The following is a 23,076-nucleotide window of genomic DNA, read 5'->3' on the forward strand; positions in this document are numbered from 1 at the left end:
TTAAATGGAATCCCATACTGTACTAGTATTCAGTGGGAAGAGAAAACAAAGCCAATTGACAGACGACTCAGGGTATCACACTTGAACTACGTCATTTATGTTCATTACTACTTCACGATTAAGGTCGTCAGTGGACCAGCCACTAGATCCCAACATTAAATGTAGGGCTTCTCAGTGCTCCTGTGCATACTAAGCATCTGGGGGTGAGGAGTGTCTCATTACGATGCAGATGTCTTTCCAGCTTCGAGATAGAATTTACATATAACATTGTATAAGTTTAAGGTGTACCATGTGATGATTTAACACACGTATACTGAGGTATGATTACCACGTCAGTCAACACCTCCATCACCTCGGATAATTGCTATTTTTTTGTGATGAGAACATTTAAGACCTACTTTCTTAGTAACTTTCAAGCATATAATACTGTATTGTTAACTACAGTCACCACACTGTACATTAGATCCCCAGAATTTATTCATCTCATACCTCAAGTTTGTACCCGTTGACCAACATCCTCATTTTTCAAGCTGAACTCACAGAAACAGTAAAATGCAGTTTCTGATTCAGTGGGTCTGGGCGGGACCTGAGATTCTGCATTTCTAAAAGGCTCCCAAGTGATGCTCACGTTCCTGGTCTTCACTACACTTTGGGTAGCAAGGTTTACAGTATTAAGATAGCACACGTTTAACACTTTGATAGCAACTATACTGAGATATAGTCCTTTAGTGTGATTTTATTACATTTAAAAACATTATTCTGGGAAGGGGCCATAAGCTTCATAAAATTGCCAGGAGCCCATAGCAGAAAAAAGGCCGAGAACACTATCTGGAGAGAAGACAAGGGGCAGAGCTGTGACTGGCCCAGAGGGGCACTGGGACGAGCAGAGCAGTGTTCAACTGCCACTGAGACTGATGCTGTCATCACAGCCTCATCTACACCACCTCTCCATCCTCTGATAAAAAGTCTCAGGCAGAGAGAGTACTGCGGGCACATTCCACCAAATTTTCCAGGGAAAGTGTCTCCACATTCAATTAACTGTTTAACAGCACAGGGAAAGAAAGAAAAATGCCTCAACTCATTTCATGATAGATTCACCCTGATATCAACGCCAAATGAATACAAAGTGGGATGAAAAATCCAAACGTTATAAGTCAATCTCCTTTATGAGGCTAAATAAACACCACAGGACCATCTTAAAAAGAGCAAAACAGTGGGCCAGCAGCATAGTGGCTGGGTTCGTGTGCTCTGCTTCAGCAGCCCGGGGTTCACGGGTTCGGATCCTGGGCGCAGACCTACATGTTGCTCATCAAGCCATGCTGTGGCAGCATCTCACATACAAAATCGAGCAAGACTGGCAACAGATCTTAGCTCAGGGCCAATCTTTCTCACCGAAAAAAAAAAAAAAAAAAAAAGCAAAACATTTGAAATTCAACCATCACTCTCAATTTAAAAAACCCCCAAAACTGACCTCCTAAGGCTAAGGAACAAGAAATTTCTTTAACATGATAAGTGATCTCTACAAGAATCTAGGACTCCAACTGCAAGTGATGGTGAGATCAAAGCATTCCATTAGAGCCTGGAACAAGATACAGATGGATGTAAGGTTGAACTAAAGAATGAGAGGACAGCTAGGGGCCTGGAGACACAAAATTTTAAACCAGGTTTGCTACTATCTGCACTCTATCAAGTTTCTATGTCCCCAGTCTTCTCGCTAAAGACATCCCGTTCCCTCTCTGAATTGGGAGCTGGGGAGGAAGGGCGTGGCAATGATTAAATTAGAGCTGGGTGACAGTGTTCTTCGATTTGCTATTTTAATACAGTACCTCACAGTATTTGTTTCATTTGCACTTTATTGCTCATGGGCTTTTCATGTGAGTATTGGCATTTGTTTAGGTGATTGCCTGTTCATGTCCTTCTCCATTGGGGTTATTTGTAGTAATCCTCAAATATTCTGAGGATTAATTCTGCCCTACCTTGCAAGTTTCTTTTTTTTGAGAAAAATCAGCCCTGAGCTAACTACTGCCAACCCTCCTCATTTTGCGAGGAAGACTGGCCCTGAGCTAACATCCGTGCCCATCTTCCTCTACTTTGTATGTGGGATGCCTACCACAGAATGGCGTGCCAATTGGTGCCACATCCACACTCAGGATCCGAACCAGCGAACCCTGGGCTACCAAGAAGCGGAACGTGCGAACTTAACCGCTGCGCCACCAGGCCGGCCCCACAAGTTTCTTGTTGTGGGACACCTGTCTCAACTTCTTAATGGTGGCTTGTTATAAGTTTTAACTGAGTCATATTTGTCTTGTTTGTGGTCTTTGCTATTTGCCTGTCTGCTTACACCATAAAATTTGTCATCCTGCATTTCTTGTTATAGACTTTAATATTTAATATATTTGGTGTGTGTGAATGGTGAGGTGAAGGATCATTACCTTTGTCTTAATAGACTGCCAATTGTCGTGGCACCATAGGTCAGAGTTCACCCACTCCTCCACCAACTTGAAACGCCATCTTTATCAGATGTGGAATTTGCACTCACAGGTGTTTCTACACTCCCTTCTGTTCCATGTTTAGTCCAGTTCTACTATCATATTATCTCAATTATAGCTCTATGGTAATTTCTGATGAAGCAAAAACTCTTGTCCAAAGTTTTTGGGCTAATTTTGTGTCTTCTCTCTTCCAGATGAATTTTACTATCTAGAAAGCGAGAGGATAGTGGTTTGAAAGTAGAGGTGGCAGAAAGAACACATCCTGTCATTGTACACTTCAAATAATATGATTTATTCGCCTTTTATTGGGGTGATTAAAAATTTGAAAAAGCAATATATACTCAATGTATAAAGAGAAAATTGACGCTTTTTAAATCTTCTATCCAGAATTACTATTAACATTGATTTTCCTACTTTTTTTGCTTAAGTTTTTACATGAGGAAAAAATAGGAATAAAGCATTTCCTATCCTGCTCTTCCCAACTCTACTCCTCACTCCCTTTCTATTATGTATTTGAAAATTTAGTTTTTCATCCAGGACAAACTGGTATTTAAGGTACAGTCACGAGCTGCGTAATGACGTTTCCCTCAGGGATGGACCGAACGCACAATGGTGGTCCCATGACGTCAGTACCAGAGAGCCTAGGCGTGTGGTGGGCTACTCCATCTAGGTTTGTGTAAGTGCACTCTATGATGTTCACATGACGACAAAACCACTTCACGATGCATTTCTCAGAATGTATCCCTGTCATTAAAAGACACGACTGTATTTAAAAAACCAAAGTAACTCTAGAATAAAGGTAATAAAGATTCAAACCAAGTTCAAGGCTCAATTTTCCAAGACTTCTCCAATGTGATCGCAGCCCAGCTTTCTAATTTCCTCTCCCCAAGTAAAGCCCTCAGTGAGCCTGCATTCTAGGCACAGATGCCCAGTTCTCAGCCACTCCCGCGTTTGCTGTCAATTCCATCTCTACAGCTCTCAAAGTGTAGTCTGAGTGTCCTCAAGACTCTCCTGTTGAGTCTGCAGTCAGAAGTATTTTCATACCACTGCTAAAACATGACTTGTCCTTTCCATTGTTGACATTTACACTGATGCAGGAGCAACTGGCGCCTTAGCATGGACCCGCCAGCTCCACCAGCAGTCCTGATCGTCCTCACCGTCAAGCCCTCCCGGGGAGCACAGAGCCGGTTTCACCCAGGAATATCCTTGCAAACAGCAAAAACTGTAACTGATTAACTCTCTCCCCCTGAACAACCCTTTAACATTCTGTGTAACGAAATGGGAAGTATGTCTAAGGATTCTGCTGCAAACCAACACACACTGGCTGTCTTGAGAACGAGCTCTTGTGGGGTGGCTGCATTGCAAACTTGGTGCTTTTCCCACGCAGCACCATCTTGACTTGAAAGAAGTGACCGACTATGGTTTTTTTCAGATTTGGTATTTTGCGGACATTCTTAAAAATGAACAAAGTGAGCCCGCCATTTCAAAGAAAATTACCAACAAGACTGCAATGATAACATTCAGCCCATAAAATGAGACCTTCAGAACATATCTGCTATTCCAGGCTTGCAGCTTCCCAGTTCTTAGATTTTTCTGACGAGATTGGTATATTAACAAAAGTGATTTTTCTCCCCGTGGTATAATAAAATGGGCCAACATTTGGAAGAATGACACAAGTTGGTAAACCAGTATTTTCCAAATGACCAATGCATGTCAAAAGTCAAGCATGGGTAAGAGTCATTCAAACTGGAACACAGACCAATGGATTTTAACAGTTTGACAAGTTTATGGACACTGTCACAGATTCACGATAGCAACTAATCTTTAAGAAACTACCATTTGTTGTGTTCTGGTATGTATTAAAGAAAAATAATTATCTGAAAACGCTAGCAAAATAGTCCATTTCCAATCACAGTGTGAGAGGCCAGGTTTTCTTCATATACTTCAACCGAAGCACATGGCAATGACTTTACACAGATATGAGAAGCCAGCCGCCTATTAAACAAGACATGAGGGATTTGCAAAGGTATGAACAATGCCACTTATCACACTTTTTATTTTGGAAAACAGTTACTTTTCATAAAGGGGTTAACATATAATGGGCTTATTTTTAAGTGAAAAAAATAGTTTTGGTTTTCATTTCTAATGCAGTAATTGTAGATAAAACATGAAAACTGAGGGTCTTCAATATTTAAGTGTAGAAAGATCGAGACAGTGGTTCCATTTAGCAAAGATTCAGCTTAAGCCTTAAACAACCCCCTACACATATACTGCCATCCCTGCCTCCCACTTACAGCTGGGTCAAGAGATGGCATCTGGCTGACACATCCGTTCTCCTTTTTCTTGGTCTTAGAACCTTCTCTTTGTAGCTGGGCACACGGCCACACGGATTCAAGACTTCATTCAGCCAGCCTTCATTTCCACGGCTAAGAGCGGCCATGTGACTAAGTTCTGGCTGAGTGGGCATGAACCCAAGTGATGTGTGTAATTTCCAGGATGTACCTTTAAGGTGTCAGTAAGCCCTCTCAGATATCCAATGACAGCTGCATGCTTGAGGTGTCGAAATAAGAGCCCAAGCCCCTGAAAGCACAGGGTGGACCGCCATATTTAACTTGGACTATCACAAGACAAATCCTCTGGTTTTAAGCCACTATTATTTGGATCTCACTATTCTACTAATCACAAGGGATACCACTTCCGGGTCATGCCGAGGGAGAGATGCTGCGCGTCCCCCAGTGCCCTCTTACTTTCTATTGGTTAAGAGATTCAGAGAAATAGAGCAGCTGCCTTGACCCAGAGAAACAGCCCAAGTAACACATCTACTAGCAGAGCAATCGGTCAGTCCACATCTGCATCCCCGACTCAGTGAACCCCACCGAGGACGGGGCCCTACCCTTATCCTTTCTGTATCCCCATAATGCTCTGTATTACTCCTGAACCATTATTAATCCAGTCCCTGCCTCTCTCTCTAGCTCGACCTTAACACTGTTGACATCTGGGGCCTAATAATTCTCTGTCATAGGGTCTGTCCTGTGCACTAGGATTTTGGCAGCGCCTCTGGCTCCCACCCAGCAGATGGCAGTAGCACCGTCCCAGTTGAGAACCACTGCTCCAGCCATCCTCAGGACAGTCACCTGCTTTGAAGTGGCCTGAACTGGCCATGTTGGTTGGGTCTCATCTCTGTTCAAGTGGCTCCTGCAATCTGCACACCCTTACTGACATCTCAGCAGCCTTGTCTTTCAAGATGAGGATAAATATTTCCTTCACTAAGAGGCCGTTCATGACTCACTCCTCCCAGACAAAATGGACCCTTCGTTCTCTTATTTCTATGGCACAATGCCCATTTCCAGTAGAGAATACTAGTTGTCCAGAGAGCTGTCCTTTTAATGATGGAGCTCCCAAGTTTCAGCTGGGCACGTGGTTGCCCTTCTTGAAACCATTTCTCAGCTGCCCTTCAGGCTCGGTGTGGCCTCGACTAAGTTCCGCTCACATCCCACTAGTCATAAGGATGCTTCTGGGGCACAGCCTGAGGGAAGGATGCTGTAGCACCTCCCCCCGCTTCCGCATTCCACTGCTTAAGAGAGCTGGAGTATTAGAGCAGCTGCCTTGGAGCTGGGGATGAAGCTGTGTGTTGAGGATGACAGTCATTCTACCAGCTGTGGACCACTTGCTTCTTAAATTGTACTTGAGAGAAATAAGCCTGATTGTGCTTAAGCCACTTTGGTTGGTTTCTGTAAGAGGAAACAGACCAGTATCCTAGCTCATACAGGCTGCCATAGGGTCTACACTAGAAACCAAAGGTTGGCAAAGTTTTTGTAAAGAGCCAGGTAGAAAATACCTTAGGCTTTGTGTACCCTAGTGTCTCTCCAGCAACCACCCAGTACAGCACTGTAGGGCCAAAGCAGCCACAGATGACAGGCAGACAGACGGCCACGACAAGAGTCTGGATCTGGCCCGTGGGCCGCGGTGTGCAGACCCTGGTTCTAGCCCACGGCATTCCTTTGCTCAGGCACATCTTATTTCTCTGTACTCTCAGCTGTTGGGTGCTCCAAAGGCGGCACCTTAAGAAGCAGCCTTACTGCTCTTCTCTAAGATTCCTGAGGCTACAAGGCTGGTCCAACCTGTTGCTCCCTCTGCCTGGAATGCTTTCTTCTCTTCCTTGTCTGGTTACTCAGCCATCTTTCACATTCAAGTCAAGAGTCTCTTCTTCAGAAGTCTTTTCTGACCAGCCTAGATCAAATCCCTCTGCTACAGGTTCTCCTAGAACGAACTCTCTGGCCTTTGTCAGTTACCATTTCTGCCTGTGATTCTTAGGTTCCAGCCACCCCACTAAGTTCCCTGAGGCAGAGACCACTTCTGTCCTGCTCTCCACTATATGCCCACGACTTAATTCACATCCATTTCCTTTAACGCTAACATTTTGAACAAAGGAATGGATACCTACCTGTGTGGATTCTTAGGTGGCGATCCAAATCTTTCATGCCATGAACAGTTTTGAAGTGGCAACCTAGAATAGAAAAAAAGCCAGCTTTTCTTAAAACATAACCTCAAAAAAGGAAGCTACTATGAATCTGAAGATCTGGTGAGTCACACGGTGTTTCGATGCCACAGGACACCTAGGACCCATGGAGAACGCCCCTGCGTCGTGACCGTGCAGATGCAACACGAGGATTCAGTGTGTGAGTTCAAGCAGGGCTGTGTGATGGTGCTTGGCACAGAGAAGGGGCTCGGCGCGTACCTGGATAGCAACAGTTGAATGTCCTTTCCCCAAGGGTCGCCGTTTGCTCCTTTGTCTCTGAGGGAAGAGTCATGACAGGGGCTTTCTGGGTGTCACTGCCATCAGCGGAGGGACAAGGTGGCTTTGGAACATCATTATCTAGTTCTGAAGCTGAAATCGAGACAAAAAACAAGTGTTAATTTCTCAAATATAGCCACCATGGTGAGTCTTATAGAGCAGGTTTGGGCTTATTTCATCTCCCTTTACCACCTCTCCAAAAACATTCAAAACTGAAACCACACACACACTGGTCTCACAAAAGTTCTCTTCCTCCAACTGCCAATTTCCAGGAAATACAGGGGACAAAGGGACATGGTAACAGGAGACGGACACAATCTGCAAGATCCAGACTGCAACACCTTATCGCAGCGCTTCTCGAATGACACGGTGAAGACCAGTGTGTAAAATCATTTCCGATCCACCACAGGCCAATATTTTTATAAAATATAACACACACAAATTACGAGAAAAGACAAAAATAAGAGCCCCAACGTTCTTATTAGCTATCACGGATAGCTGGATGCGTGGCAATGCCGAGCTAATTTTAAATGCTTACTCTCAGTTTCTGAGCTTTCGTCTCAATTCAGTAACAGGCCACAGACCACACTTCAAGCCCCACTGCCCTCCAGGACAAAAATCGGTTGTTTCAACAAGTAACTTGAAGAAAGATGGAGGAGGGAAAAACCAGAGACGAAGACTTGAGCGGATGGTCCCCCAGATCAGGACCCCATTTGGATCCTGATTTAAACACACTGTGAAAGCCACTTAAGACAGTGAGAAGTGTGAAGACCAACCGAAACTTTGATAGGGGATTTTTAAAAAAATTTTTTAAAGGTGTGAAGATGAAATTAGAGTTTTTAACAGCATTCTTGTAGATGAGGGATGGATATTTACAAGTTGTATATATGTCTGATTTGCTTGAAGCCGTGCAATGGGGACGTGGGAGTTCACTGTATCATTCTCTCTACTTTCAGTAAAGTTGAACCATCTGAAATGGCCGTTTTTGTGGGCCAAAATGGTCAGATAGCAATTTCATATGGTTCAATCTAATATGTAGGCTTAAAAATTTCTATAACCAAGACTAAGTACTCCTAAAAGACTGTAAAGTGATTTCTCTCCAAGTAGATTTAAGTCCAAGGAAAAAAGAGTTGCTGCTAATGTCTGAAGTCTTAAGAAAAAAAAAAAAAAAAAAAAAAAAAATATATATATATATATATATATGGACTGGTTTATAAGTCACAGACCAAGGTCTGGAACTTTTTTGTCCCAAGGATAGAAGGTGAAGCTGGAGAGCACACTGGGGGGGGTGGGGGGGGCACAAGTTTTAGGCATAGGGTTTGCTCAGCTACATGCTAGCTGTGTGACTATGGGCAACTTTCTTACCCTTTCTGAGTCTGTTTACTCTTCTGTAAAAAGGAACACTGACCTGCCTCGGAGCTGTAGCGTTAAGAGATGAAGGTAATTCTCAGTGCAGCGCTGGCCTGTGTCGAGTACCCGCAATTACGAGGCTTCAGTTAGAAAGGACTGTAGATGTCACAGTGGAATAGTACGGCACTTGAAGCCCCTTAACAAGGTCTGAATAAATGACCTTGTTCTGTGGCTCTCAACTGAGGGGTCATTTTGCCCCAAGGGACATTTTTGATTGTCACGATCATGTGTGCACATGTGCGTGACAGTGGCTTCTACGGGACGGTGGCCAGGGACGTTGCTAAACACCCTCTGATGCCTGGGACAGCTCCCACATCTACATCAGAATCGCCTATGTTGTGGGTTAACTGTGGCTTCCCAGGCCTCACCCCAGGCTTACCGACAACTAGGGGCAGATCTCAGAACCCTGCATTTCCAAAGCAGAATCACTCCAAGTGATTCTGGCACAGGGCTCTAAGCCTCTTCTGCTCGCAGGGTGGTCTCCTGGGCACTTCCATCAGCATCAGCCAGGAGCTTGTTAGAAATGCAGAACCTCAGGTCCCAGGCCTACAGAACCAATCTGCACTTTAACAAGATCCCCAGGCGATTCCCATGCATTAGAGCACATCGCCAAGCCAGCGCTTCTCAAACATGTGCATCCGAATCACCTGGAGGGCTTGTTAAGGCACAGGTGGCTGGGGCTGCACCTCCAGAGTTCCTGATTCAGGGGGTCGGAGTGGTAATTTTTCCACTTCTAACAAGTTCCCAGCCGATGCTGATGCCGCTGGTCTGGGGACCACACTTGGAGAATTTCTGCTCTTTGAGAAAGGAAACTGACTCAGGAGGATGCTCAAGGTTGCAGGGCTAGAAGTTTTCAGCTGATGAGAAGCCACACTTGCCAGATCTGAAGCCCATCACTATGTCTCTCAGAGGAAAAACAAAACCTTGCGCTACTTAGCAATTCGCATATTAAAAAAGAAAACCATCAAACACTTGAGAGTTTTTAATCCCACAGAAACCAAGTAAGACTGAAAAACTGAAATCTGAGAGGTTGTAAAGCACCGTGATTTAGGGAACTGACTGGGAAGCCAGCTGGTGCATTTCAAATCGCAGTTCTATCATTTATTAGCTGTGTGACCCTGGGTAAGTTACTCAACTTCTCTGTTCCTCAGTTCCCATGTGTAAAATGAGGATGACAGCCCCTATCTTCTAAGTTTAGATGAAGATTAAGTTCTTTAGCATACATCAAAGAACCTTGTATGTAAGTCAGCACTACATAAATGTTCTTGGTTTTATTCACCGATGTGTACACATGCGAGCTCCCAATTCTCAGGGAAAGGGAAATGCACTGTGCAATGCAAACCTGAAAACAGGCAGATGGGAGATTGATGGGTTAGAGCTATCAGAAAACTGAGGCCAACACTATCCAGGGTTAGAATGCGATGGAGAGGCTGTAGGGTCCTCAAGGAGACATCGTTCACCTTTAGATACCCAGGAAACCAAGGAAGGTTGTAAGGCCACACCCTCCTGAGAAAGGCACAGCAGGCCCAGATCCTTCCAGTCAAAGCGGGGGGGGGGGGGTGGGCCACATTTGAGAGAACCCAGTTGAACACAAGGGGCATTTTAACCCTTTAAGAAATCGATGTTCTTTTCATAAGGTTGTTTTCCTGCCCCCGTACCCCCCCCCCTTTTTTTTAACTGGTGACTGAAGTCTACCAATTGACCTGTTCCATTCTTTTTCCTCCAAAAGCTACTCAAGTTGCAAAGCCATCTGCAAATTAAGAGGGGCCCAACCTAAAGAAAAAAGAAAAAAAGCAGGCCTCTTGCTGAGCATCACAGACCTAGAATGCAGGTGAAAACACATCGGTTGGAAGGCTGCTTTTTCTTTGCACCAGAGCCTAATTCGGATTGTTTATGACCTGTTCCCATGGCGGGGGGGGGGGGTACCCTGAGTACTGCACAACACAGAACACCCTCCCCAACCCCTCAAAACCCAGGGCACGGCTCCAGGAGGTGCCCTCCCAGCGCTGTCCACAGGAATAAGTAGCTGCCCATGGCACTTCACTTTGATCAACAGCCTAGGTTTATTCAGGAATTATCTTTTATAGTCGCTTCCCCAAAAGATTCAACCCCCCCCCAATAAATCCCCAATTTCTCTTCCAGAAGAGCAGGAGGAGGCCTCCCTCCTACCCCAGGGAGACCCTCCCCTTCCCACCTACCCACCCCCATCCTAGGCCTTGGGCACCACGATATTTTGGTTAAGGCAGCTCCGTCAGGCCAAGTTTTCTTTTTCAGTACGATCTATTAATTTAGGAGGGGCTTCTTTAAGCTTCTCCCCTCCACCAGCTCCTTGGGACAGCGCGGTCATGAGACCAGGCACAGGTGGCTGGGGCTGCACCTCCGGAGTTCCTGATTCAGGGGGTCTGAGTGGTAATTTTTCCACTTCTAACAAGTTCCACCAGACCGACCTCTGCTGCTGGAGGTCTGAGCCTCCTCGCAGAAGAGACTCAGGATCCCCCCGCCCGGAAAATTCGGGGGAGGAGAAGAGAAGAAAGTCCAGTTAGAACTCCTCTCCCCACCCCCTCGCTGAGAAAAAGGCACCAGTTAACCACAGGGGGAGGAGAGGAGGAGGACGGAGAGCGGATCTAGCAGGAACCTACACTGTCTTAATCCGAGTGCAAGATAATCCGAAGGGGAAGCGCTTTAGAAATGCAGATTCCCCGACCCCACCCCAACCCCGAGATTCCAAAGGGGGCGGATGCCCGAGGAGTTCGGCGAGTAGCAAAACTCCCTACCCGCGGGCTCTTCAGAAGCGGAGGCTCCAGGGACCACAGGGTGAGAAGTGCCGCCCCCAGGGGTTAGGGTAGGTCAGGGTCTCTCCGCTTCGCCCCGACCCCCTCCGGCCACCTGGCAGCCGGGGTGAGCCTGCTAAGTCCAGCCGCGGCACTACCCTGCTCCGCAAGCCGCCCCCCCCCCCCCCAACGGCTCCACTTAGAGTAAAAGGCAAAGTCCTTACTGGAGCCCGCGGGACCCCATCACCTCTCTGACTTCATCTGACCCCTCGCAGCTCCAGCCTCACTGACGCCTGGAACGCTCTCCCGGAGGCATCCTCACAGCTCGCTCCCTCACAACCTCCAGGCTTTACTCGACGGTGCCCTCCTCCGGGAGGCCTATCTCTGCACAACGCGTTTGAAACGCCCCCTCCCCCTCATATCTCCCTTCCCTGCTTTACGATGTTTTCCCCTAGCGCTCACCCCTAGCACACTTTACGCTGCACCGCTTTATCTCGTGTACCATCTTTCTCGTCCCCACTGGGCCATAAGCTCCAGGAGGGCCGGAGTTTCGTTCTCCTTGTTCCCTGCTCTGTCCCCCTCCAGCATCTAGCCCCAGGTCCCGAGAGAAACTCTGACGTTTTTCAGATATCCCCCCATTCCCCAAAAGGACGCCTGAGGCGCGGGATTGGGAACGCCCACCTTCCCGGCGCGCAATCCCAGCCCAGCGCCAAGGAGGTGGGGGACCCCGGGTGCTAGCGCGCCCCGAAGACAGCCTCAGAAAAGATCTGAGAGCATCCTTCCACCGTGTTTCGGACATGAAGCGTCGCTTACTAGCGCTTGGGGGGAGTGCCTGGAGGAATCCACGTGGGGAACAGCGTAATTTACCCCGAGAGGAGGAATTTACTAGGGGTGTAATTTACAAGGGTGGGGGCGCCCAGGCCCAAGCCTCAGAACCGGAGTTGGAAGCTTCACCCGCCCTCCCGGGCCCGGTTCCGGTACCTCCCCCAGGCGCGGGTCGGAGAAGCTGCCCCCAGCCCCCAGGCAGGGCGTCCGCAGCGCTACTCACCCGGCACCCGCACCACCTCCCCCGCCGACTCCCGGCGCGCAGGCTGCGGCTCCTCGGAGTCCAAGTGCTGGGGCTTGGCCTGCTTGCGCCGCGACATGGCGTGAGGATCGCGTCCCCGCGGTGAGTCCCTACGAGTGGCCTACTTCACACGAGCAATTCCCCGAGTTCGGAAATCACCCCTCCGCAGCCGGCGCGCGCGTGTCGCGGCAGTTCTGCTCCTCGGCCGAGCGGGGCGATTATATCGAGTGCTGACGGCTGATTGGCCCGGAGCCAAGACCTCAGGGGTCGCGGGGAAGCGCGGTCGGCTGCCCCGCAGCCCGCACCACCTGGAGGCTCGTTAGAAATGCAGACTCTCGGGCTCCACCCCAGACCCGCTGTATCAGAATCTGCATTTTAACGAGCTCCCCAGGTGACTCGCATGCACATTAAAGTTTGAGAAACCGTGTCTGCATTTTAACGAGATCCCAGGTGATTCGTTTGCCCATTAAAATTTCAGAAGCACAGCTCTCCTCCAACTTGAATGTGCTCACGAATCACTGGGGAGCTCGTTAAAATGCAGATTCTGACTCCGTGCGTGTGGGGTGCAGCCCGAGAGTCTGCATTTCTAACGAGCTCCCAGGTGATGTAGCGGCTGCTGCTGCACCGGCCGCGCGCTTTTAGGTTGCGACTTAATTGGTCTGGGCTGAAACCTGGGCATTGTTTTTTTCTTTAAAAAAAAAGTTGCCCAGGTTATTCTGATGTACAGCCAAGGTTGAGAAGCACGACCTCCCCTCGTGGTTCTCCACCTTGGCTGCATGTTCGAATTTAAAATTTAAATGAGGCCAGAGTGTGCCTCGCTGCGGGGGGAACCGTTGCTGGGGAGCCAGTTAAAAATTCAGATTCCGAAAGTTTTGGCTTCAGGCGGGGAGCCCAGGAATCTGTATTTTTATGCACGACCCCCCCCCCCCCCCCGCCCCGGGTCTAAGACCACACGGGAGAGGCGTGTGGGGCCAACAGGGGCGCGCGTCCCGCCCAGCAGGTGACTGAGGCGTGGTCCTCCGGGGGTTGAGCTAATTGGCGTTCGTGCTTAGACTGGCTGAGAGCTTGATGAGACCCGAGGGGGTGGGGGAACCCCCTCCTTGCGCCAGGTAAACGACATCCAACAGGGAGCGAGAAAGCCACTTACATCCCCCAGGCGTTTACTTTCTTCAAATTGGGGAGTTACTTAAGGCCGGGCTGTGCCCCAAGCTTGCCCAAACCTGAGAGTCACGTGGGGGCCCTTGTTTAAAAAGACCCGGTTCGGCTCTGAATCCGTGGGGGCGAGACCTGGGAATCTGTATTTCTAACCGCGCCGGGGGTGAGTTTTGGTGCTGTGGTCGCGCGGGCCCTGTGGGGTTTCGCGGCGTCCTGTAATATGCCTTCCGAGAGGTTACCGCTGGCAAACCCTAGGGGACGGCATGTAAGAGGAGCATTTTCCTGTTTCTCAAAAACTGCGCTGTCTTCCTCAGACTTCCCGTTGATTTTCAAGTTGGGAATTGATTTTAGGGGGTTTTGTTTAATGCCGGGGAAGTCACTCGACATTAAATTGTCGAGACAAAATATTTCTAAAGCAACTCAAAGTTTTCTTTGAGATGTGTGTGTAGCTACATTATACGTAAAGCCATTTGAAAACATACATACGCGCTTACGTTTATGTCTTCTTTTGGAGTGTCTCAGAAGCATACTGGATAAACTGGGGACAGTGGTTGCCTCGGGGGAAGCTGAAAATGGAGTGGACCCAGCCAGGAGGATGGGAGACATGCGGTAGCCTTTATACAGCTTGAGGTGTGTGGGTGTGTTTGTATTTGCTACAAGTATAGATCATTTCTTCTCAGGCACACATAATTGGATTAATCAATCCTTGGAAGATGACACGCTGTCATTACTGATCCGTCACTGGCTAATACTGGTTGCTTGTTTCTTCCTTGGCTTATGATATAATAAATATCAGGGAACCCACCATGGGACCTTAACCATAACCTACATCTCTCATATTTCCCCCTTCTCCCCCACCTCCAGTTTAACAGCCATCAACGTAAACCCTACGTACTTAATTCCTTTGCCTTTTCTTTTTAGCAAGTTTTTTTGCACCTACACATATTCTTTAAAAAAAATACAATTTTAATTTTTAAAGAACTTCAAAAAGAGGGTATGTAATCTTCCAGGAATTTTCTTTTCTCCTCCCATTTATTATATTGCTAAGATCATCCAAATTGCTGTCACTGACTTTCTTCCGTTTTGACTGATGTGTAATATTCCGTGATGTGAAAATACCCCAGTTAATTCATCTGCCCCCTGTTGATGGGCACTTCCGTTGTTTCCCCGTCTTTGCCTTGTGAATAGTATGGCTGTGACCTTTCTAAAAAGTGTCAGTTTCTTAAGTGAATGGATACATTGGTTGGATCTTGGTGACTGCTTAAGAGAGAATGCCAAAGTGGAGGCGCTGACTTACATTTCCCCCAGCAAGGTAGAGACACCGTGGAGCCACACCCTTTCCCCACACTCTGTATTATCAGATGTCTTAATTTTTGGCAATCAAAGTAATATACAATGATATTTGACTATGTTCTTGGTTTGCATTTTCCCTGCTCGTATTATTTCAACAAAAAACAGTGAAAATTGCTTGTTTTCCAGAAATGACAGCAACTGCTTAAATTTCACTTTTTTGAAGGCATTGTTTTAATATTTTGCAATGCATCCGTTCAAAGTTATGGTCCTAAATTAAGTTTATTGCCGTGTTTGGTTTTAATGGCTTGATTTCAAGGGCTTTAACTGAAAGAAAAAAAAACCGTCACAGGATATTTAGATCGAAAGGAAAGCAGACTATTACTGGCTATGCTTACTAAGTCATGATTCTCCATTTTGGATCCCTTTTACCAATTATCTAAATAGACTATTCCTTTTTTTGAAATCCTGCTCGTAAATTTTCTTCTTCCAAATTGAAGAGGATGCATCACTGTATCTTTAACAAATGAGTTTCCAACCCACTGAAGCTCTTTATTTGGAAGATGTTTAAACAGATTAGAAAATTCTGCTGTTAAGTTTAAACACGCAGAGGTTTTTATAGGTGACGTTTTCATTGTCTTCAGCAACAAAATCACCGTAACAAGACAATCATGGCCAAAAAGGCATTCCAAAATACTTTCTCAATGGGCGGTGTCTCTTGGAAACTACTTTCTCATTCTTTATATATCACCTTTATCCTGATATGTTTTTTTTTTTTTTTGAGGAAGATTAGCCCTGAGCTAACATCCGCTGCCAATCCTCCTCTTTTTGCTGAGGAAGACTGGCCCTGAGCTAACATCCATGCTCATCTTCCTCTGCTTTATATGTGGGACGCCTACCACAGCATGGCTTGATAAGCAGTGCGTAGGTCCGCACCCAGGATCCGAGCCAGGGAACCCAGGTCAGGGAAGTGGAATGTGCACACTTAACCACTGCACCACTGGGCCAGCCTCATGATATATATGTTTTAAAAGGTTGTTAGGTAGTCTTTCTTCACCGAGAAAGTCAATAAATTTTCAACTCTTGTCACTTTGTAAAAGAAAAATGGAGAATAACTGTAATTTCGATAACTCAACTACTTTGCCAAGAGAAAGAGTTCGTCTCAATTATACAAAAGGTTCTCTGTGTCACTCTACATCTTTTCAGGAAGCATTATGAAGATTCCAGAGGCAGTATCATGCAAGTAAGAGCACAGACTGGAGCCAGCCTGAGTTAGAATCCTGGCTCTCTTACTCTGTGACTTTGAGAAAGCTGCTGTGTCTCAGTTTTCTCATCAATAAAATGGCACTGTTAATACAGCTAGCGTGGTTGTGAGGATGAAAGTATACAGGCCAATGTCTAGTACACAGGCAGTACTCTCTGTTAACAATTTATACAGTGTTCTTATTTATAGTAACAATAACAAAAGTATAACAATAACAGTATTTATAGTACTAGCAGGAGAGTTATAGTTATTGATAATAAAAGCTAACACTCATCTAGGATGGTGGTTCCAATGAACTAGACACAGTCTGTTTTATGTGGAAATAAATTGGAAGCAAGCAAGCCTGTGTTAACATTACTCAACCCTTCTGAGTTACAGATTCCCAGGCTTTCATACCAGTTTCAGCATATATATTAAATGAGTATTTTTAATACTACTCATTTAATATTGCTGAAGTAATTGCTTTCTTTTTTAAGAGAAATAGATAAAACTAAATTGTCTCTGATTGTCCTGGACCTCCTGTGGGTGCGACCACCTTGCTGGGTCATGTTCTCCTAAGTAGCCACCTCATTTGACTTGTGTCATTACCACAAGTATTCTCCACTACCGATATAGGAATGAATGAATAGGTGTTTATCCAGGTACAAAGGATTCCCAAACGGGGTGGAATGCTAGACAGGAGCAAATCTTATTTCTTCACCTGCCAGGAATTCATATTTATTTGTTCATCTGGTAATAATGTATGGAGCCCACACTATTGCCTGGTTCCGAGTGTTGGGTATAGAGTGATATGCTAGACCGACTAGATCCTGCAGGGCAGGCAGAGAAGGAAGGAAGCGATGAATGTACAAGTCATTTCAGACAGTGAGGGGTGCAGAGATCAAGATGGAATGGGGTGGTGTGATAGAGAGTGGCTGGGTGGCAGTGGGGGGTCCCTGAGTTTGACTAGAAGTGACCTTTGAGCTAAAGTCTGAATCTAATAGGCAGCCATGGGAAGAGCCAGGCAGAGAGCATTCCTGGCAGAGGAGACAGCCAAGGCTCTAAGGAGATCAGCTTTGATGTGTTTGAAGCAAAGAAAGAGGACTCAGTTACTAACTGGTTCCCAGCAAAGAAAAATATGGCTCCTAAAAACTTGAAAAAAAAAATGTCCAAGCTCATGTATAATTAAAGAAGCACAAGTTAAAATAAATTGAAATAGTGTTTTATACCCTGTCTGAATAGAAAAGATTAAGCACACACACTTATTAGCGAAGGTGAGCATATCCTATGACCCAGCTCTTTCCCCCCACACTGTGCTTCTCAAACTTAGGGTGCATGAGAGTCACCGGGGGACCTTGTTAAAATGCAGATTCTGACTCCGGTGTGTCTCAAAATCTAACATGGATCCAGATCACCTGGGGACCTTGTTAAGAAGCAGATTCTGATTTCAGTGCTTCTCAAACTAATGTGCCGAGTAATGACCTGGGGATCTTGTTAAATGCAGATTCTGGGCAACGACCCTAGACGAGGGTATCCGGCCTCACTAGTTATAAGGGAAAGAATATTAAATAACCATAAATTCCTTGTTTTTTTTCCACCTATCAGATCCATAAAAATTAAGGATGCTAATAACATCTACTGTTAGCAAGGAGCAGGGAAATTGGTCTCCTAATGCATTGCTAGTGGGAGTGCGACTGTTTGTAGCCACTCTGGAGGGCAATTTGGCAATAAATTCGTAAATGTGCCCTGCCAATGATCTGTCAGTTCTGCTTTCCATCTGTTCTCCGCCAGAGAAACATCTGCACGTGTGCACAGGGGGCGGGTCTAAGGATGTCTGTTGCAACACCATTGTCATAGCAGAAAAATTGAGAAACAACCTCACTCCCCAACAGGAGGGGAATGGTTAGATTAAACTGCGGTTTAGCCATATCATGGAATACCAGGCAGCAAATAAAAGTAATTGGCCAGGTTTATGTACACAAGCATGGCTAGAGCTCCAGACCGACTGCACTGAAGTCAAAGCAAGTTCCACATAGATGTAGAATTAAACGCATATTTAAATCCATATGTTTTCAATGGTGAAATATGAAAATCCAGAGGAAAAAAGTACTAGAAGGATCAACAATGGCTATGTGTTAAGCAAGATGGGGGCAGAGGAGAAGCTTGGAGGAGGAAGGGTTGGAGAACCTAAATTTTCTGTGTGTAAGAGAACATTATCCTTAGAACATTTCCTTTTGTAAAAAATAGGGGATGTATTTAGTTAAAAAGCAGTAATTAAAGTATGGTTCTGTCATTCAATGGAATACCATGTGATCATAAAAAGTGTAATGTATTCCTGTGTGCGTTGATATGGAATATTCTTCAAGATATATTAAGTGAGATAGTCAACATAAAAGTGTACAAATTATGCTGTTGTGTATATGTATATATGTATGTAAATACATGTATAACAGCATCTCTATAAAATTTAACATACACATATACACCCCCCCCCCCCCCCCACAGGCATCAACTTGTGAATGCACAGGAGACCAGAGCACTGGTACCTTGTCCCTGGGGACAGGACAGCAGTATTTGTGATGCAGTCGCCCGAGTGACTAATATCTTGCTATATACCTTTTAGCAATCTTTTAAGTTTTAAAATTTTAAATCATAAGACCTGGCACCCATTCAAGAGTGTATAAAACATAAATGTGCAATTTAAGTAATAAAACAAACACCCATGTAACCAACAACTTTAGAACATTCTGAGTACCAAAAAAACCCTTCACATGTTCCTATCCCATAGCTTCTCCTTCTTTCTGCCATCTTCTTCCACTATCTTTAATTTTGTGTAATTATTATTTAAAAATAGTTTGGTCACCTAAATAACACGTTGCTTCATTTTCCTACTTTTTGAGCTGCAGGAGTAATTTTCCTTGCTGCTTTCAGTTTGTGAGCGTGCTGCTGCAGGCAGCTGTAGTTTGCGTGTTTTCACTCTCATCTTCAATTCGGTAATTATGAGCAAGGTGGCCGCGCACATCCTTGCACGGGTTTCCTGATTCACATGGGTAAGTCTCACTATGCCCAGAATCTGCATTTAACAAGATCCCAGGTGATTCTTCACATTAGTTTGAGAAGCACTGAAATCAGGATCTACTGCTTAACAGTGTCCCTAGGTGATCGGTATCTATGTTCACTTTTGAGACACACTGGAGTCAGAATCTACATTTTAACAAGATCCCCCAGTGATTTTCATGCACAGTAAGTTTGAGAAGTGCTGTGTAAGGGCTTTGTATGGCCATCATAGCACATGCTCATGTTCCACTTTCCTAGGAAATGCCATACTAGTTTCTCAGTGGCTGTATCCCTTTACCTTCCCATCAGCATAGAGAATTTTTAAAATTAAAATGACAAAAAGAAACTAGTGAAAAAGTCACTTGGGCACAGTCTTAGTTGAAAGCGGAAATAACTACTGTACAAATCCTCGCTTCCTCCTCTTTCCTTTCTGCTCCCACTCCCCAGCCCCTCCCCTTCATGGACTAGAATCTGAAATGATGACATAAAACGCTGGAGGAGGACATTGTGTGGGCAACAAAGTGGAGCCGGGCCTTTATGTATACAGAAAACAGCCTCCAGTTCACCTGCCGGCTCCTACAGGTTTGGAAGTTCCTCAGCTGTAAAGGAATGTTATCCAAGAATAGGAATTCTAAGCTTCCAGACTCCGGGCAGGGTGTGGCAGGCTGGGCGTGGTCAGCTGTCTTACCTACTCTGGAGAAAAATGAGATTCCAGTCCCTTTCTGGTAACAGTGAAATTACACTGACCAACTGTCATTTTCAGGTTCTTTTAGTGTTTCCATGTCTTAGACCACACAGTCTCTTTGAGTGACGTTTTCTACCAGAGCCATTAATTTGTTTAACAAACATTAATTGGGTTCCATCTGGATGTGAGGCGCCATGCTAACCTTGAGGAAGTCAACAGCGAGCCTTTGAAAAAGTCAGAGTAATGAGAAGTAAGTAAGTAAACAGGCAGTTACTAGACAGTGTGATAAATGTTCACAAAAATGATCAGGCAAAGCTTTCTGCAAGAGGTGGATTCATAACCCCACATCTGTAGATGTGTAGGTCTTGGGCAGACAGAGAAGTGAGGCAAAGAGAGTTCCAGGCAGAGGGAATAGCTCGTGCAAAGACAAGGAGGTAAAGAGATGCACTTTTGAGGAATCTCAGTCTGGCTGGAGTGGGCAGAGTGCTGGAGATAAGCGAAGGAGGTGAGCGGGGAGCAGGTGTCAGGGCTTCGTATGGCCAGCAGGATATGCGCAAACCTTTCCCTGCCCCTCCTTTCCCCTCCCTCCCTGTGAAGCCTCAGCCACCTCCAGAGGCAGATCCCAGGCCTGGTTTGGGAAGGTAACTTACTCTCCTCAGCTGAGGAGCACAGAGGTGGTGGTGGTGATATGACAGTGAAAAGAGTGAATGTTCAGACGCTCACCGTGTGCTAAGTACTATTTTAGACCACATTTTATGTGTATCATCTCACCAGAGTCCAGCTCTTCATGGCTGTGTGATTTTGAACAAGTCTCTTAACCTCCTTGAGCCTCAGTTTCCTCATCTGTAACATGAGGGTAATAATTCTACCTACCTCAAATGGTTTTTCTGAGTATTAAGAGAGAGTATGTGTAAAAGACTGACAACCAGTAAATAGGCAAGAATATTAGTTATTATTATTGGCAGCCATCCACCTACTACCCTTATACTACAATAACTTTTAAAACTATTTAAAAATGTAACAATTATTGTAAATTTCATTGACTTTATTGAATAGCTACATTGTGCCGAGCATGCTGGGGACACACTGGTGAAAGAGACAGAAGGGAAGGTGGTAATGCAACAATATATTCATATTGGCTTCTGTTTGCACAAAGAAACATTGGAAGGCTATACAGCATAATAAATGCTGTTGGTGCCTCCCCGCATCCCCTTGCCCTGGTCACCTTGGTGCATGCTGGACTGACTTCCAACTGCCGGTACCTGCATTTCTTTCCTGAGGGTTTTCTCCTGTTGCCAGCATCCACTCTGCCCACGTGTGCAGCAGCCTGAACAACCTGGGCTGGTAATCTCCTCCCGGCACCTCGGGAGGAACGCTCAGTCAGGGAATGATGGGAGTCGGTGGGTAAACACCCCAGCTCTCTCGAGCCGCAGGTGGGTAACCACGAGGCACAGGTGCCTCCCTGTCTCCAGAGCTCCCAGCAGGAGCGTACACCAGATGCCCACAGTGGCCACCGTGTTGATAACACACTGTATCAGCCCCTTCCCTCCTCTGTCTCACTTCCCCACCCCCCTACTGGTGTTTCCTGGGATCACCTCCTAAATAAGTTACCTGCTTTCTAATCCTTGTCCCAGGATCAGCTACTGGGGAAACCCCAACAAGAAAGAAAAAGAAATCAATAAAAGTGGTTACCCCTAAGGACCAGGAAGGGAACACAGGAAGGGCAGGAGACGTCTCAACGTACACCATCTTACATAGTGTTGCTATCTGGACACTGAATGTATGAACTATTCGTGAAAGACCCCACAAAAACGTCAGCAGTTCTAACCGTGAAAAAAAAGAACACACAAGTTATTGAGGTACAGTTAACAGTCTGTGCCACAGCACCCCATTCCTGCTATGCTCCTTGCTGCTTGATGCCAAACCGCCTGCCATATTGCAAAGGTGTGAGTCCCCCCAGCTCCTCTCTCTTTGTGTTAGAGGCACAAGTCCAAGGCTGCAAACGGACTGGGGCAGTTGAGTGTGATGGTGAATCCTGGCATTGCCTGTCTGGCAGTGAGCGACGTGGATCGGTGGTGAATCCATGCCTTTTGGGCCTCAGTTTTAGCACCTGAGAAGTGGGCATAATAAACAGCCACCCTGCCTTCCTCTCACAGCTGTAAGGAAAATGCCCCCTGCTGGACTTAAAGTTCCCCCTCCATAAGTCTGCAGGCCTGAGGAGTTCATGGATTTCTCAGTCGATCAATCGATCAGGACGGAAAATGTATTTAACTTAAGGCGATGGTCTTGTAAAGAGTCTACAAAGAAGTAAAATGAATGATCTTTTCACCGAAGAGACACTGAGGAGTCACGTAGCCTAATAGATGTTCAAAAATATAAACTTTGATATAAGACAGAGCTGGGGAAGTCAGTTCTAAAGCTTGGAACAAATGGTTTGACATCGCTGGGCCCTGGCTTTCTCATCTGTAAACAGAGCATTACTGCATCCTCTACTGCTAACGGCTGCCTCGTGGGCTGATGAGATAGTAAGTGTAACATGCTTAGGGCATTACTTGGCACAGAGGGAGCAGTCAGTGAAAAATGACTTTTTTCTGTCAATTACTATAGATACCCGAGGCTTCCTTTGACTCGGTTTCTGTAATGGAGGGTCTGTCAGTTGGGATTGGATGCTTGTAAGTAACAAAACACCCAACGAATACTTCCTTAAGGAAAAAAAGAGAATTTGCGTCAAAGAACGGAAGGTTGGGAGTACCTTTATTTCAGGTCTGGCTCCATCCAGGGGCTCAGACACCATCACGCAGGCTTGGTCTTCCTCTCTGCTCCTCCAAGTGTGGCTTTGTAGTGTGCTGGCTCACTCCCAGGCAGTTCTCTCATGGGGCAGGCAGCTCTGCTATGGCTCCTAATGAGCCCCACCTGCTGACATTCCTGCTCTTGGCCAATCCCCTTCCCTAGAGGTCGGGCTGGACCTAGAGACTCACTTCTAACAAAGAGAATTTGGCAAAAGTGATGCAATGTCACTTCTGAGATAAGATGACAAAAAGACTCTGGCCTCCTTCTTGCTTACCCTGTCTTCTCTCTCGCTTGCTCACTCTTATGGAAGTCAGCTGCCATGTTG

General features: G+C 45.9%; 1 protein-coding gene across 4 annotated transcripts in view; it reads right to left on the minus strand.

Moving 5' to 3' along the window:
• ZFP64 (ZFP64 zinc finger protein) overlaps positions 1-23,076 on the minus strand; it is a 99,486-nt gene that overhangs the window by 24,829 nt on the left and 51,581 nt on the right. For 3 of the 4 annotated variants that reach the window (XR_011531184.1, XM_070589484.1, XM_070589483.1), the window contains exons 6-7: positions 7,228-7,377; positions 6,934-6,996 (exon numbers count right to left, since the gene is read on the minus strand). Coding sequence is in view for 3 of the 4 variants with exons in the window: in XM_070589484.1 (XP_070445585.1) it covers positions 6,934-6,996; positions 7,228-7,377 (213 nt within the window). In the remaining variant the exon portion in view is untranslated. Of the gene's footprint in view, positions 1-6,933; positions 6,997-7,227; positions 7,378-12,513; positions 12,956-23,076 lie in introns of those variants that run through there. The other variant, XM_070589486.1, reaches the window with a different exon arrangement.

Source organism: Equus przewalskii, chromosome 21, assembly GCF_037783145.1.
Source record: "Equus przewalskii isolate Varuska chromosome 21, EquPr2, whole genome shotgun sequence".
NCBI classification, from domain to species: Eukaryota; Metazoa; Chordata; class Mammalia; order Perissodactyla; family Equidae; genus Equus; species Equus przewalskii.